Source organism: Balaenoptera physalus (genome assembly GCF_965194825.1).
Source record: "Balaenoptera physalus genome assembly, chromosome: 5".
Taxonomy (NCBI): domain Eukaryota; kingdom Metazoa; phylum Chordata; class Mammalia; order Artiodactyla; family Balaenopteridae; genus Balaenoptera; species Balaenoptera physalus.
The window spans coordinates 7,191,209-7,206,054 of record NC_138884.1 but is presented as its reverse complement, the minus strand read 5'-3'; the positions used below and the strand labels follow the sequence as shown (position 1 = coordinate 7,206,054).

Genomic DNA, 14,846 nt, shown 5'->3' with positions numbered 1-14,846 from the left:
ACTCAGAAAGTTAGAAGTCAGAAGGGTGCAGATGTTACAAATAACAAATGCTGGAGAGGGTGTGGAGAAAAGGGAACCCTCCCTTGCTGTTGGTAAGAATGTAAATTGGTGCAGCCACTAGGGAAAACAGTATGGAAGTTCCTCAAAATCTAAAAATAGAGTTACTATATGATCCAGCAACCCCTCTCCTGGGCATATATCCAGGCAAAATGCTAATTCAAAAAGATATATGCACCCCTATGTTCATAGCAGCACTATTCACAGTAGCCAAGACATGGAAACAGCCTAAATGTCCATCGACAGATGTTTGGATCAAGGAGATGTGGTACATATATACAATGGAATACTGCTCAGCCATAAAAAAGAATGAAATAATGCCATTTGCAGCAACATGGGTGGACCTAGAGATTATCATACTAAGTGAAACCAGAAAGAGAAAGACAAATACCATATAATATCACATATATGTGGAATCTCAAATATGACACAAATGAACTTATCTATGAAACAGAAACAGACTCAGACATAGAGAACAGACTTGTGGTTGCCAAGGGAGAGGGGGGTGAAGGAGGGAAGGATTCAGAGTTTGGGATTGGCAGATGCAAACTATTATATATAGGATGGGTAAACAACAAGGTCCTACCATATAGCACAGGGAACTATATTCCATACCCCGCAATAAATCATACTGGAAAAGAACATAAAAAAGAATATATATGTATATCTGAATCACTTTGCTGTACAGCAGAAATTAACACAACATTTTAAGTCAACTATACTTCAGTAAAATAAATTTTTTAAAAAGAAGTGCACAGATGTCGATCAGTTTGTTAGAACACATTGAGGATGCCATCCTTCCCTGTCAGGACACTGCTTCCTCTGCCTAGAATATTTTTAATCTCTTCTTTAATAACTCCTTCTTTCCTTTTAAGCTTAGCTAAAATGTTACCTCCTATATTAGTTTCCTGTGACCGCTGTAACAAATTACCACAAACTTGTCTTAAAACAACACAAACGTATCATAGTTCTAGAGGTCAGAAGTCAAACATGGGTCTCACTGGGATACAATCCAGATATAAGCAAGACTGCATTTTTTCTGGACCCTCCAGGGAGAGCTCATTTTCTAGCCCTTTTCCAGCTTCTAGAGGCTGCTTGCATTCCTTCACTCAGAGCCACCTCCCTCTATCTTCAAAGGCAGAAGTGTAGCATCTCCCCTCTCTCCAACCTCTGCTCCCATCCTTACGTCTTCTCTCTCTGACCCTAACTCTATTGCCTCCCTCTTAGAAGCATTCTCCTGATTACACCTGGCCCACCTGGATAATGCAGGACCATCTCCCCATCTCAAGGTCCTTAACTTAATCACCTCTGCCAAGTCCCTTTTGTCATGTAAGGCTACAGATTCACAAATTCCAGGGATGAAGAAGTTGACACCTTGGCTGGGGTGAAGGGGTGTATTATTCAGCCTTCCACACCTCCTCTTGAAGTTTCCCTAACCTTTTGAGTTAGAATTAGTTTCTTTTCCTCTGGATCCCACAAACATCTGCATTTACCTTTTTCTTTTTTTTTTTTAGCTTTTTGTAAATTGAAGTATATTTGATGTACAATATTATGTAAGTTACAGGTGTACAACATAGTGATTCACAATTTTTAAAAGTTACACTCCATTTATAGTTATTATAAAATATTGGCTGTATTCCCTGCATTGTGGAATATATCCTTGTAGCTTACTTACTTTATACATAGTAGTTTGTACCTATTAATCCCCTGCCCCTATCTTGTCCCTCGCCTGTTCCCTCTCCCCACTGGTAACCACTGGTTTGTTTTATATCTGAGTCTGTTTCTTTTTTGTTATATTCACCAGTTTGTTTTATTTTTCAGATTCTGCATAGAAGTGATATCATACAGTATTTATCTTTCTTTGTCTGACTTATTTCACTTAGCAGAATACCCTCCAAGTCCACCCATGTTTTTGCAAATGGAAAATTTTTTTCTTTTATGACTGAGTAATATTCCATTGAATATTATCTTCTTTATCCATTCATCTGTTGATGGACACTTAGGTTGCTTCCATATCTTGGCAATTGTAAATTATGCTGCTGTGAACACTGGGGTGCATGTATCTCTTCGAATTAGTGTTTTTGTTATTTTCAGATGTATGCCCAAGAGTGGAATTGCTGGCTCATGTGTGGTAATTCTATTTTTAGTGTTTTGAGAAACCTCCATACAGTTTTCCACAGTGGCTGCAATGTGTAGGATTGTTCCCTTTTTTCCACATCCTCTCCACAACTTGCCTTTTGTTTTCTTTTTGATGACAGTAATCTTGCTATGTGTGAGGTGATACACCATTGCGGTTTTGATTTGCATTTATTTCCCTGATGATTAGTGATGTTGAGCATCTTTTCATGTGTCTGTTGGCCATCTGAATGTCCTCTTTAGAAAAATGTCTATTCAGGTCCTCTGTCCATTTTTATAATCAGGTTGTTTGTTTTTTGATGTTGAGTTATATGAGCTGTTTATATATGTTTCATATCAACCCCTTATCTGTCATATCATTGGCAAATATTTTCTCCCATTCAGTAGGTTGTCTTTTTATTTGCTTATGGTTTCCTTTGCTCTGCAAAAGCTTTTAAGTTTAATTAGGTCCCATTTGTTTATTTTTGCTTTTATTTCCTTTGCTTTAGGAGACATAAAAAAACATACTATTACAATTTATGTCAAAGAGTGTTCTATGTTTTCCTCTAGGAGTTTTATGGTTTATGTCTTACGTTTGGGCCTTTAATCCATTTTGAGGGTTTTTTGAGTTTAGTTTTTTTTTTTTTTTTGTATATGGTGTGAGGAAATGTTCTAATTTCATTCTTTATGTGTAGCTGTCCAGTTTTCCCAGCACCACTTATTGAAGAGACTGTCTTTTCTCCACTGTATATTCTTGACTCTTTTGTCATAGGTTAATTGATCATTAGTGCATGGATTTATTTCTGGACTCTCTATTCTATTCCATTGATCTATGTTCCTGTTTTTGTACCAGTACCATATTATTTTGATTACTGTAGCTTTGTAGTATAGTCTGAAGTCAGGAAACCTAATTCCTCCAGCTCTGTTCTTGTTTCTGAAGATATTATTGTCTATAGGGGGTCTTTTGTGGTTCCACACACATTTTAAAGTTATTTGTTCCTGTTCTGTGAAAAATACCCTTGGTATTTTGATAGGGATTGCACTGAATCTGTAGATTGCCTTGGGTAATATGGTCATCTTAACAATATTAATTCTTCCAATACATGAACGTGGTATATCTTTCATCTGTTTGTGTCGTCCTAATTTCTTTCATCAGTGTCTTATAGTTTTCCAAGTACAGGTCTTTTACATCCTTAGGTAGCTTTATTCCTAGGTAGTTTTATTCCAGTTTTTATTCTTTTCAAGTTGATGGTAAATGGGATTGTTTCCTTAATTTCTCCTTCTGATAGTTCATTATTAATATAGAAATGCAACCGATTTCTGTATATTAATTTTGTATCCTGAAACTGTACTGAATTCATTGGTTCGCTCTATTAGTTTTCTGGTGTTGTCTTTAGGATTTTCTGTGTATGGTATCATGTCATCTGCAAACAGTGACAGTATTACTTCTTTCTTTTCAATTTGGATTCCTTTTATTATTTTTTTCTCTGATTGCAGAAGCTAGGACTTCCAAAACTATGTTAAATAAACATAACAAGAGTGGACATCCTTGTCTTGTTCCTGATCTTAGAGGAAATGCTTTCAGCTTTTCACCATTGAGTGTGATGTTAGCTATGGGTTTGTCATATGTGGCCTTCATTATGTCGAGGTATATTCCCATTTATACCCATTTTCTGGAGAGTTTTTGTCATAAATGGATGTTGAATTTTGTCAAAAGCTTTTCTGCATCTATTGATATAATCATATGGTTTTTATTCTTCAATTTGTTAATGTGGTGTATTACATTGATTGATTTGCAGATATTGAAAAATCCTTGCATCCGTGGGACAAATCCCACTTGATCATGGTGTATGGTTCTTTTAATGTACTGTTGGATTCAGTTTGCTAGTATTGTTGCTGAGGATTTTTGCATCTATGCTCATCAGTGATATTGGCCTGAATTTTCTTTTTTGTGTAATATCTTTGTCTGGTTTATGTATCGGGGTAAGGCTGACCTCATGGAAAGAGTTTGGAAGTGTTTCCTCCCCTGCAATTTCTTTGGAATAGTTTGAGAAGGATAGGTATTAACTCTTCTCTAAATGTTTGGTAGAATTCACCTGTGAAGCCATCTGGTCCTCGACTTTTGTTTGTTGGGCGTTTTTAAACTACGGATTCAATTTCATTGCTGGTAATCAGTCTGTTCATATTTTCTATTTCTTCCTGGTTCAGTCTTGGGAGATTGTACATTTCTAAGAATTTGCCCATTTCTTCTAGGTTGTCCATTTTAATGGCATATAGTTGTTCATAGTAGTCTCTTATGATCTTCTGTATTTTTGTGGGGTTGGTTGTAATTTACCTTTTCCATTTCTGATTTTATTGATTTGGGCCCTCTCTCTTTTTTTCTTGATGAGTCTGGATAAAGGTTTATCAATTATGCTTATCTTTCCAAAGAACCAGCTGTTAGTTTCATTGATCTGTTCTTTTTTTTTTTTTTTTTTTTTAGTCTCTAGTTTGTTTATTTCTGCTCTGATCTTTATTATATCTTTCCTTCTACTAACTTTGGCTTTTGTTTGTTCTTTATCTAGTTCCTTTAGGTGTAAGGATAAGTTGTTTACTTGAGATTTTTCTTGTTTCCCGAGGTAGGCTTGTATTGCTATAAACTTTCCTCTTAGAACTGCTTTTGCTGAGTCCCAGAGATTTTGGATGACCGTGTTTCCATATTCATTGGTCTCCAGGTATTTTTTATTTCCTCTTTGATTTCTTCAGTGACACCTTGGTTGTTTAGTAGCATATTGTGTAGCCTCCACATGTTTATGTGTTTTTTAAAATTTTTTTGCAGTTTTTTCTTGTAGTTGATTTCTATGTATATAACTTTAATATGGAGATTTTTAGAACTACTTTGAAATTTGGGGTTAATCTTTCTACCTTTACTATTATTTTCTTGGTGGCAATTTCATCTGTGCAGTCAGAATGGCCTAAATCTGGACCTGGGACTCCCTCAGTTACCTCTGTGTAAAGGAGAGGGGTGCCTTTCTAGGTGGGAATGAGAACAGATGGAGGGGCAGGATTTCTAACCCGAAGCCCTGCTCTACCACCTGCTAGCAAGGAGCAGCACCGATTTCTCAGTTTCCTCATCTGTAACATGGAAGTAATTCTAGTATGTGCCACATGTGTTTCTTGTGAGTATTAATGAATGAACATATGAAAATTACTTAGGACAGTGCTTGGCACATAATATTCCCTCAAAACTGTTAGTTATTACTATCTCTCTTTTGTGAGATTATTGTAAGGATTAAAGGGACAGTAGATAAATCACAGCACCGTGACTTAACCACAGTAAATTCTCAATACGGTCTAGCTTTTGATTTGTCATTATTGTCTGTACTAAATACAACAGTTGAATAAGTCAAAATAGTGAAGAAAATGTTGTGTTTCAAAGGTAGGAGTTTCATGAAATGGACTCAAATTTGTGCCAACAATCTGCATAATTTCAGGCTCTCTTATCTTAGGTTAAAAGATATGAAGGTTCAATAATGTTGCAATGGATAGATTTTATTAGTGTCAATGATGAAATAATAATAATCACTGCAGGCTTTTAAATATTATGAAGTGTTTTTAAATATATCATCTCATGGGGCCTTAAAGTGACAAGGTTAACCCCAGGCAGTATCTAGCAATCTAAGGGCTATTTGATTATTTAAGCTTCCCGGATTATTATCACCCTGGTCACATCATAGACATTGTGTCCTTTCTATCATAGGCTATTCAGGGGTTGCCTATGTGTTCCCAAGGCAAATTGAGCCATTCCCCCTCAAAAGTTTACAGTAAATAGAATAGAAACTTCTGGAATCATCTTCCTCTCTCACAAATGAAGAAACAGCAAAGTGGTACAGCATCTCAGCTGTTCCAAGTTCCTCAAATCAGTTTTACTTTTGCAAAACCGGCCCTCCGACTTCCTATATCCTGTGAGCTGCCTTACGAGCAACATGACCGGCAGCCGCATTTGTTGTAATTTTTTAAATATGTGGAAAAAAAGCAAGATATCGACCATGTATTACCTTAACCAAGATGCCAAATTATCTAACTTGTTTCTCCAGGCGAGCAGCCCGACCACAGGAACAGCTCCCAGGAGCCAGTCAAGGTTGTCTGTCTGTCCGTCCACTCAGGACATCTGCAGGTAAGTGCCTAGCAAATGATCCCGTTTGGTGTTTTTTGAGACCAGTGCTTTGTACTCTTGCTGTGTGTGCTGAGACTGTGTGACTCTTGCCTCTGCCTTACATTGTCCGTGGGTAATTTAGACCAGCCTAATTTTTCTCCCTTAGTGCATTTCCCTCATTTGATCTTTATTTACCAACTTCGGGTCCGTGCTATCATTTTCATCGCTTGCTCTCTCTCTGTTTTCCCATGGCTTTCCTCTCCATTCCCATTTCCATGGCTTTCCTCCCCATCCCCATTCTCCATCCTTCACCTGCTGCTTTGTCTAGATCTGCCATCTTACATGACATGTCAGAAGCCTCACTTGAGCAAAGCACCCCGGTCGTGGTGCTGAGCCCTGCTAGGAAGGAGTCTGGTAAGAAATCAGTAAAACAGAGGCCTAGGAGGAGGAGGAGGGCTGCTCTGAGGTACAAGCACACAGAAGAACAAGTGAAAGGGAGAAGAGGGGATTTTCACCTCCAAATCCCCAGCCACCGATGGAGTGAGACTGACACAGATTCTTCAGATTCATCTTCCGCCGATGAGAGTCACTGGATTCAGGCAAAAAGGAGAGCCCAGGTGAAGTTCCGCCTGTCTCGGAGAAGGAGAAATAAGAAACCAAGTGGAAACTTGGATGAGTCTTCCGCTCCTAATGAAATCCATCCAGTACATTTGGGATCCGAAGGTAAAAAGCGCCCGGAGCTGACCGAGTGTGAGAGCTACTCTTTAAATCTCCACAGAGGAAAAGGCGCAACATACCAAGGATGCAGTGGTTCCCTGCCAAGACGGTCCTCTGACATCAAGAGACCCTCAAGGAAGCATGAGGGAAGCAGAGGCAGGTACCACCGCAGGGGTCCTCGGCTCTTGCACAGGCTTGGGCAAAATGAAACAATCAAGAGAATATCTTCAGAGACAGATTCCAGCACTGAAATGCTGGCAGTCAAAGAAGGTGGCAAGACTGTGGAGCCCGCAGGATTCCTTCAGGAGCCTCCTGCCACCTACCATGAGGGGTCTGATCATTTAAAAGCATGCAGGTCAGTCACTCCAGAGAAAGACTTGATTACAGCCAAATATATCTCCTCCTGCTGCGAGTTACGTGTGTGTGTGTGTGCGTCACCTACCCTCAAAACATAACCTTGATTCGTGCTGTTATTTGTCCAATTGGATATAGGGTGATAAAACGAGCAAAGCGATGGGAAGAACAATGCACAAGTATCCGTGGGTTTGAAAGCTGTTCCAGAATAGTTAGATTTTCCCCTCCCCCTTCTTTTAACTGAATAATGACTTGTCCTGGTCAAAAGACTGACAAACCAATTGCGTCCTGTCCCTACTCTCGGTAAGACAAGAATTGTGGAGGAAACATGAGTGAGAGCGTGAAACTTCAGACTCTTCAATGCAGATCTGGTGAACTGTTAGTGCTCTGACAGAGGATATTCAGGGCTTGGGGGGTTTAAGGTCAGATTTTTGTATCAGAAAAAATCCCTCTGCAATTGGTGCTAATTTGTTCTCCAGTTATCTGACTCAGCAGGGTAATTCGAGACTGAAAGGGCACAGAAACAAGTCACGGACCTATCTGCGGGGTTGCTGGGGCCTTCGGGGAAGGAGACCACATTAACTTTGGTGATAATTGTGTACTACAAGGTTTCAATGTGTAGACAGTTCATAGCTCTGAGACTGCTTGTTTGCACTTTTTACCCGACTGGATACAATTTTCAAAATAACCTAAAATTTAAAAGAATGATGTGACTCTCCAGGCTAGTATGCACAAATAAGACAATGTTAAAAACAAAACAAATATTTTGGATTTTCCTATTATACCCAGTCATTTAAGTGGCTTGGATTCTGTTTGGGAGCAAGGGATGTTTTCGTTGCTTGGTTTTGGGGGCTTATTTTTATGAAAGTTGAAGTTATTTTATAAAACGTGTATGTGTGTTTTGTGCGAATCACGTGACCCAGAGAACACTTCCTATGTATGTTCATTCAGGGCAGGATGAGAAGGAGAATTAGGCTCTGGATGTAAATAATATTATAATGGTTTGTTTCTCTGAAAGTTTTATGAAATAGTCATTCATAAAATGTTCGTTCATTTATTCACTCAGGCATTTGTAATGCATCAGGCACTGAAAATATTACAGTGCCTAAGATTTGTAGGGTCTCTGACATCTAGAGCTTACAATCTGATGGGAATAACAGACAACAAAAGCTATTTCACAGTTAGTTACAATTGTGATAAGGAATGTAGGAGCGTATAATGAGGAAGGTTTACCTATGCCGGGAGATCAGAGAAGGACTCTCTTAAGGAAGTGACAAGCTGACTGAGACTCAAGCATGACAGGAATTGATCAAGGAAAGAGCAGGGAAGGCCGTCCAGGCAACGTGCCAGTAGGGTTCCAGGGAACTGAGAGCCAGATGCTGCTGCGGGGTGGGGGGGGGACGGGGAGGGGAGTGAGGGGGTGGCGGAGGGGAGGGGCGGCAGGTGGTGGAGCTGAGGCTAGAGAAGTGGAGAGGGCCCTGTAAAACACACTAAGTGGTTTAAAACAGAAGTGACACCATTTGACTTAGACACTAATAACGAGTAAGTTTCTTGTAATCTTTTGACTATGATTTAAGTGTGACTTTGCTAAAATGTCTGGGGATGGACTAAAACACTATTTCTAGTCTAGATGAAGAACTCCCCAATCACAAACATCTGTGGTCATTCCCCAAATCTACTTCCAACATGATTTAATGAAAGAGAGTCAGAGAAGCTAGTTGTAGGCTTAATGGTAATTGGAGAAAAAAGTAATGCTTGTAATTAAAGTCATAGTGGCTGGCTCTCTGAAGTTAAAAGCACTGCTCTGGAGGAACATTTTCAAAGACAGAATATTTAACATGGACTTCTATTAATGAAAGTGAGATCGATGGACCTATAATTATCATTTCTTACTGTAGGTTATTGTCAAAATACACCCACTAAGCAAATCCTATGAGCCGTATATTATACTGGGAGCTGAGGATAAAGTGACAGAAAGACTTGATTCTTCCCTTAAGTGGCCTATTTTCTAGTGGAAGAAATCAAATGTATACTCGAAACGATGAATGTTCAAGATAGCACAGGGTAAGTTTAAGAAGAGGAATACTACAGGAATTTGAAGAAAGAAAAATTGCTGAGAGCTGACATAATCCAGGAACCCCTTGAGAGGTGGGATTGGGACTGAGAAAAGGAGAAGTTAGCCTGGCAGAGATGCACGGCCTGCATCCAGGCCCTCAAGGCAGGGCCCAGGCAGGGACTAGGGAATGCCACTGTGCACCCAGGAACCCTTTGTGAACTGTATGACTAGGTTAGAAGGTTTGCATAGATGGATAACTAGAATATTTTTTAAGAAGACATTGTGAAGAAAACATGCATATCCTTCCAAGGAGCTTAACTCTGTTCCATGCATCCCTGTTTTCAAACTGCCTTGCTGAGCCTCTGGGTGCCAAAGAGGCTGCCGAGGACAGATCAAGGCAATTGTGCTCCCGTTAGCCCATCTTTAACCAGAGGGTTGGGGTTCTACATAACATTCCTTTAAGGAAAAAAAAGAAATTCCACTGTAAAAAATAATGTAGAACAGCCTTTGCTAAATCAAATAGGCTTGATGAAGAACAACACGTAAGAGTAGTCACAGTGACGCCAATGATGTACTGGAAGGGGACCTAGATTGAGGAGAAGGAGTGGTGATGTGGTGGAAGCAGCCTACTTCGGGGTGAGTAGGATGAGGATGGTAAAGGGGAATGAAAGGGAGGAACAAATGGCATGCAGGCATTTGCATCCCCCCAGGTGGGCAGGATCCCCCAGGTGAGCAGGATTCTCCCAGGTGGGCAGGATCCCCCAGGTGAGCAGGATTCCCGCCCCCCACCCCCCGCCAGGTCATCAGGAGCAATCTTCATGCTTGCAGTCAGTGAGGGCAGAAGACAAAGAAGTCAAGAAAGACTCCAGACCTTGGAAGTTGGGAGGTAGTAAAAGCCGATGTTACTGACAGAGGCAGAAGAGGTCAGAGGCCAGTTGGTTTGGGAAAGACATGATGAGTTAATTGCAGGCAGGCTATTTGTGGTGCCGGTGATGTCCCAGGGTCGGCTGTTGAGCAGATAATGTGAGTCACGTCACTGAAATGCAGGAGGGCAGTCAAGGCTGGGTCTGTGTGATTTTTCAAGCAGTAGTGAACTATACACAGACCAACACTAAACAGCTGCACGTTTGCAATGGTCATTAACGTGGTGTATGAGCACAGGGCAATCGCATCAAGATATTAAAAATGAAAATCTCAAGGTCACGGGGACATATAGATTTGGGTATCATTCTCAGGGAGGTGACTGAGATGCCTGGAAAGTGAATGAAGTCTCTATATGAGATCGTATGTAGGAAAAAAGCCCCTATGTGGACCCAGCCCGAGCACCAGGGTCCCCTGCGTACGGGAGGAAGATGAACTTGCACTCCTGCCACTTGACACGGAAGGGCAGGAAGAGTCTCAGCTACAACCACAAAGCAGAAGAAGCTCCCGAGCCCTTCTTCCTTTTTCCTTCCTGGCATTTAGTCCCACGGGGACACGCTACCCACTCTTGACCCTCATCAAAGCCTCGCGCAGAGAAAGTTTCCCTATTACCTTCCTATAACTTAGAGGGAATTTAAATCATCATGCTATCACACCCACACTTGTGGAGCAGGAAAGGCTTTGCCTTTTTTTGTAGAAAATTTACATTTAAAAAAAATCATGTTAGCTCAAGCGTGAAACTTGTCAGTAGCCTCTTAGTTGCCGTCAGTGGCAAGTTCAAAATCTTTAATAGGGTTTACAAGGCCCTGCATGATCTATCTGACCTGCCTGCCCAGCCTCAACAGCCTCATTAACAATGACCTACTCATGCCGGTCTGTCTTCAGGTCTCTGAAAGAGCCAGGCCTGTCCCTTTCAGGGCCTGGGATGCCTTCACATTACCTGCTCTGCCCTTCACCAGGCTAACTCCTGGTCATTCTTTCTTGATTTAAATGTCATTTCTTTAGGGAAGCTTTTGTGATTCCCTAACCGACACTCAGGTCCCCTTCACTTCCAGAGCATCATTATTTTATTTTGTTTTATTGGAATATAGTTGATTTACAATGTTGTGCTAGTTTCAGGTGTACAGCATTGTGATTCAGTTACCATAGCATAATTTTCAATCGCCAACATCTATGTATTTTTGTGATTAACGGTATCAGATTTGCTCCCTGGAGTGTCCAAAGTGCCTGGAACAGTGCCTGGTAGATAGCACATACTCAACATACAGTTTTTGATTGAATAGATTTAGGGAAAATAAATTTTTTGAAGGGAGTCATTCTTCCTATGTGAAATCATAGCAGTAAGTGGTGGATTACCTCTCCTGCAGTGGAGTCCCATGTAAAGAATAGTCTTCACGGGCAGCTAGTGGATATCAGTATCAGCTATGGGGCCTGTAAAAGGCAGACTACTGTCCCCACCCCCGGAGATTCTGATGCCCTTCCTCTGGGGTTGGGCCCATGACTTTGCATTTCTAAAACATTCCCAAGTGATACAGATACGGCTGACCCAGGGACCACGTTTTGAGAACCACTGTTCGATGCTACAAATTCTCCCTGGGCCTTCTGTGGGAAAGGCTGAGTTTGGGAAGCATAATTAGAGTTTTCTGTCATCCTCTGCCGAGTGCTGACACAAAAAGTACCAAATCAGATCACTTTCCTGTATTTCATGCTGTCATACCAGCGTGGGACAGGTCATCAAGCTAAAACCGTAGGCTGACAAAGTCCCAACTTTACCAGGAACTCAGCTGTCATGGTTTGACTATTGTTTCCCTTCAAACACACTTCCTCATCCCATCTATCCCCACTTCTGTCAGTGAGTTCACAGATCCCCTGAATTTCCAGTTTTGACAATGTTTTCTTCTCATTGGGTATATCTGGTCCCAACCAAGTTCTGTCACTTCCTCCAGATACTGCTTTGATCTGGGTCTTCTTTCCCGTTACCACCATCCCCTTGTGACTCTACTCTACACGTCTGTTCTTTCTCCACATCCACCGTTTACCCCCTGTTTTGGTCAGGACTCGTCTCCCAGGTTAAGATTGGCTAAAACCAGTTCAAATGAGCTTGATGTCTTAGCCACAGAAATAGAAAATCCCGGTACACAGATGCCCTCGGGGCCTCCAGAGAGTCAAGCAATGTAGTTCCCTCACTCTCTCTCCTTCTCTGTGTGGTTCTTATTTTCTCTGACTGCAGACAAGCTTCCTCTGTACAGCAGAGGGAAGAAACATTGTGGACAGAGACAGCGGCAGGCTTACATTTTACCAGCAGTGGCTTAACAGGAAAGGGAAATGTTCTCTTCAAGCAGTTACATGGAATCCCAGAGAAGGAATAGAATTCGCCTGCCTTAGGTCACATCCAGGGGGTAATCACTGTCACCAGGGCATGGGTCATTATGCTTGGACCCAGTCCTTGGGTGGGAAGGTTGGATTTAAAATGTGGCTATGGGCAACCCCTTCAGAACCTTACGAATTGGGGAAAGAACACGTCAACACCAAAAAGAACAGCACTAGTACCAGAAGAAGTGGGAAAAGAATTATGAGCAGGAAAAAACAAAAAAAATATATAGTACAAGGTCCTACTGTACAGCACAGTGAACTATATTCAATGCTCTGGGATAAACCATAATGGAAAAGAATATAAAAAAGAATATACATATATATATATGTATAACTGAATTACTTTGCTGTACAGCAGAAATTAACACAACATTGTAAATCAACTATACTTCAAGTAAAAAAAAAAAAACAACAGTAGTGTTCAACCACCATCAAATGCAGTTCTTTCCTTCCTAAATGTCTTTCTCTTCCTCTCCAAACGCCCATATTTAGATATGCTTTCTCATTTTTATCCTCTTCCATGAAGCTTTTCCAAAGTATTCTGGTCTATGGTGACATTTTCCTTCTTACAATTCCCATAACCTTTATTCTCAATATCACGTGTTTGGTATTCAGTCATTTTTTTAGTGGTTTCAAGTGTGTTGATTCCCTTTTCTCTACACAACAAGCTCCTTGAAGGTAGGACTCATGTCTCACACCTATTCTGTGCCCTACGCAGTACTCAGAATAACTTGGGAATTTAGCGATGGCTCACACAGAACTTTTGGAATGGCTTTGTAATCAGTGAAACCTAAGAGAGGAGACTTGCAAAGAACATGGGTACTATAATGGGAATTGGGTGACAGAGGGAATATTGAATTCTTTCAATGGTTTCATTAAAACAGGAAGAGCCCAAAAGTAAATAATAATTCCTGGTAATGTTTTAGGTCTATCTTGGGTTGGATGGTGAACTTGAAGATATACTTTATGTTATTTTTCTCTAGCCTTCACCTTCATTAAGAAAAAATTTTGAGGCAAATTGAATGAGAAAATGATAAAAATAGTCTATATATTGATTTGTTTAATCGTTGTAATAATTTTGATCTGGGTATGGGAAAGTAGAGGCAGAAAATTTCTAAAACTCCAAGTGTTTGTAGCAGAAGACTGCCTTTCAAAAGCAACAGAATCATGCTTTTTGACAAAGCACTGGGGTTTAGAAAATTGATTTAGATTATTTTTGAATCATAGGCCTGAGCTCCTAAGAAAATTGTGCTTAAAATGGACCTTTTTCTTATCCCTGTCATCATATCTGTGTGCCCACTTATTCGTTCACACATTGAGCAACTCTTTCTTGGGAATTTACTCTGTATCAGAGCTAGGTCCTAGAAGCTGGAAATACAGTGGAAAAATGCAGTAATGGTCTCATCCCAAATGAACTTATATTCCAGGTGGTAAGACAAATAATCAAACAGGCAAATGTAAAAAAAAAAAAAAAAAAAATCCATGAATAAACAAAGCTAAAGGAACATACTGATCTAGTAGAACAAAGCAGGTTTCCCTGTGGAGCTAATAAAGGAACAATCCAAAGGAGAAGCAAAGAGAAGAGATAACCTGTTTTAGGAAAAGGATATGGTACAAGTGAGCACACAGAGATGGGTGAGATTGGGGAGAAAAGGATTTCCCTGTAGCCCCTCAGGGAGCAGGAGCAGGGGGTGGGAGCCAACCACGGGGTCTTTATCAACCACAGTTAGGAGTTTGGACAGTGTTCCAATGACAAGGGGAAGTTTCCATAGACTTTTAAGTAAAAGAACAACACTGTCACTTTTGTGTTTTGGAAGAACACTCAAGCTACTTTTGGAAAACAGATAGGAAGGGCAAGACGGAAGCTGAATGAACCCAGTTAGAAAGCCAGTGCGGTGTCTCAGGAAAGAGGTGATGGTGGCCATGAGAATAAAAAGAAGTAGATGGATTTTTTAAAGTATTTTGAAAGTAAATCAAACAGGACTTGATGATTACGTACCTATAGATCTGATCTCAAGTTTCTTATTTAGAAAACTGGGTAGATTCTAGTACCATTTACTGTGGAGAGAACACAGTGAGAAGCAGAAAAGGAGAGGAGTTCAGTTTTAGACATGATAG

The 14,846-nt window shown here is 40.5% G+C and overlaps 1 protein-coding gene across 4 annotated transcripts in view; it reads left to right on the top strand.

The window, feature by feature from the left end:
• Positions 1 to 14,846, top strand: part of MARCHF1 (membrane associated ring-CH-type finger 1) — an 859,229-nt gene that overhangs the window by 754,887 nt on the left and 89,496 nt on the right. For 3 of the 4 annotated variants that reach the window (XM_082461847.1, XM_082461846.1, XM_082461845.1), the window contains one exon: positions 6,249 to 6,328. In XM_082461847.1, the coding sequence (XP_082317973.1) occupies positions 6,249 to 6,328 (80 nt within the window). Of the gene's footprint in view, positions 1 to 6,248; positions 6,329 to 6,635; positions 7,380 to 14,846 lie in introns of all 4 variants that reach the window. The other variant, XM_082461848.1, reaches the window with a different exon arrangement.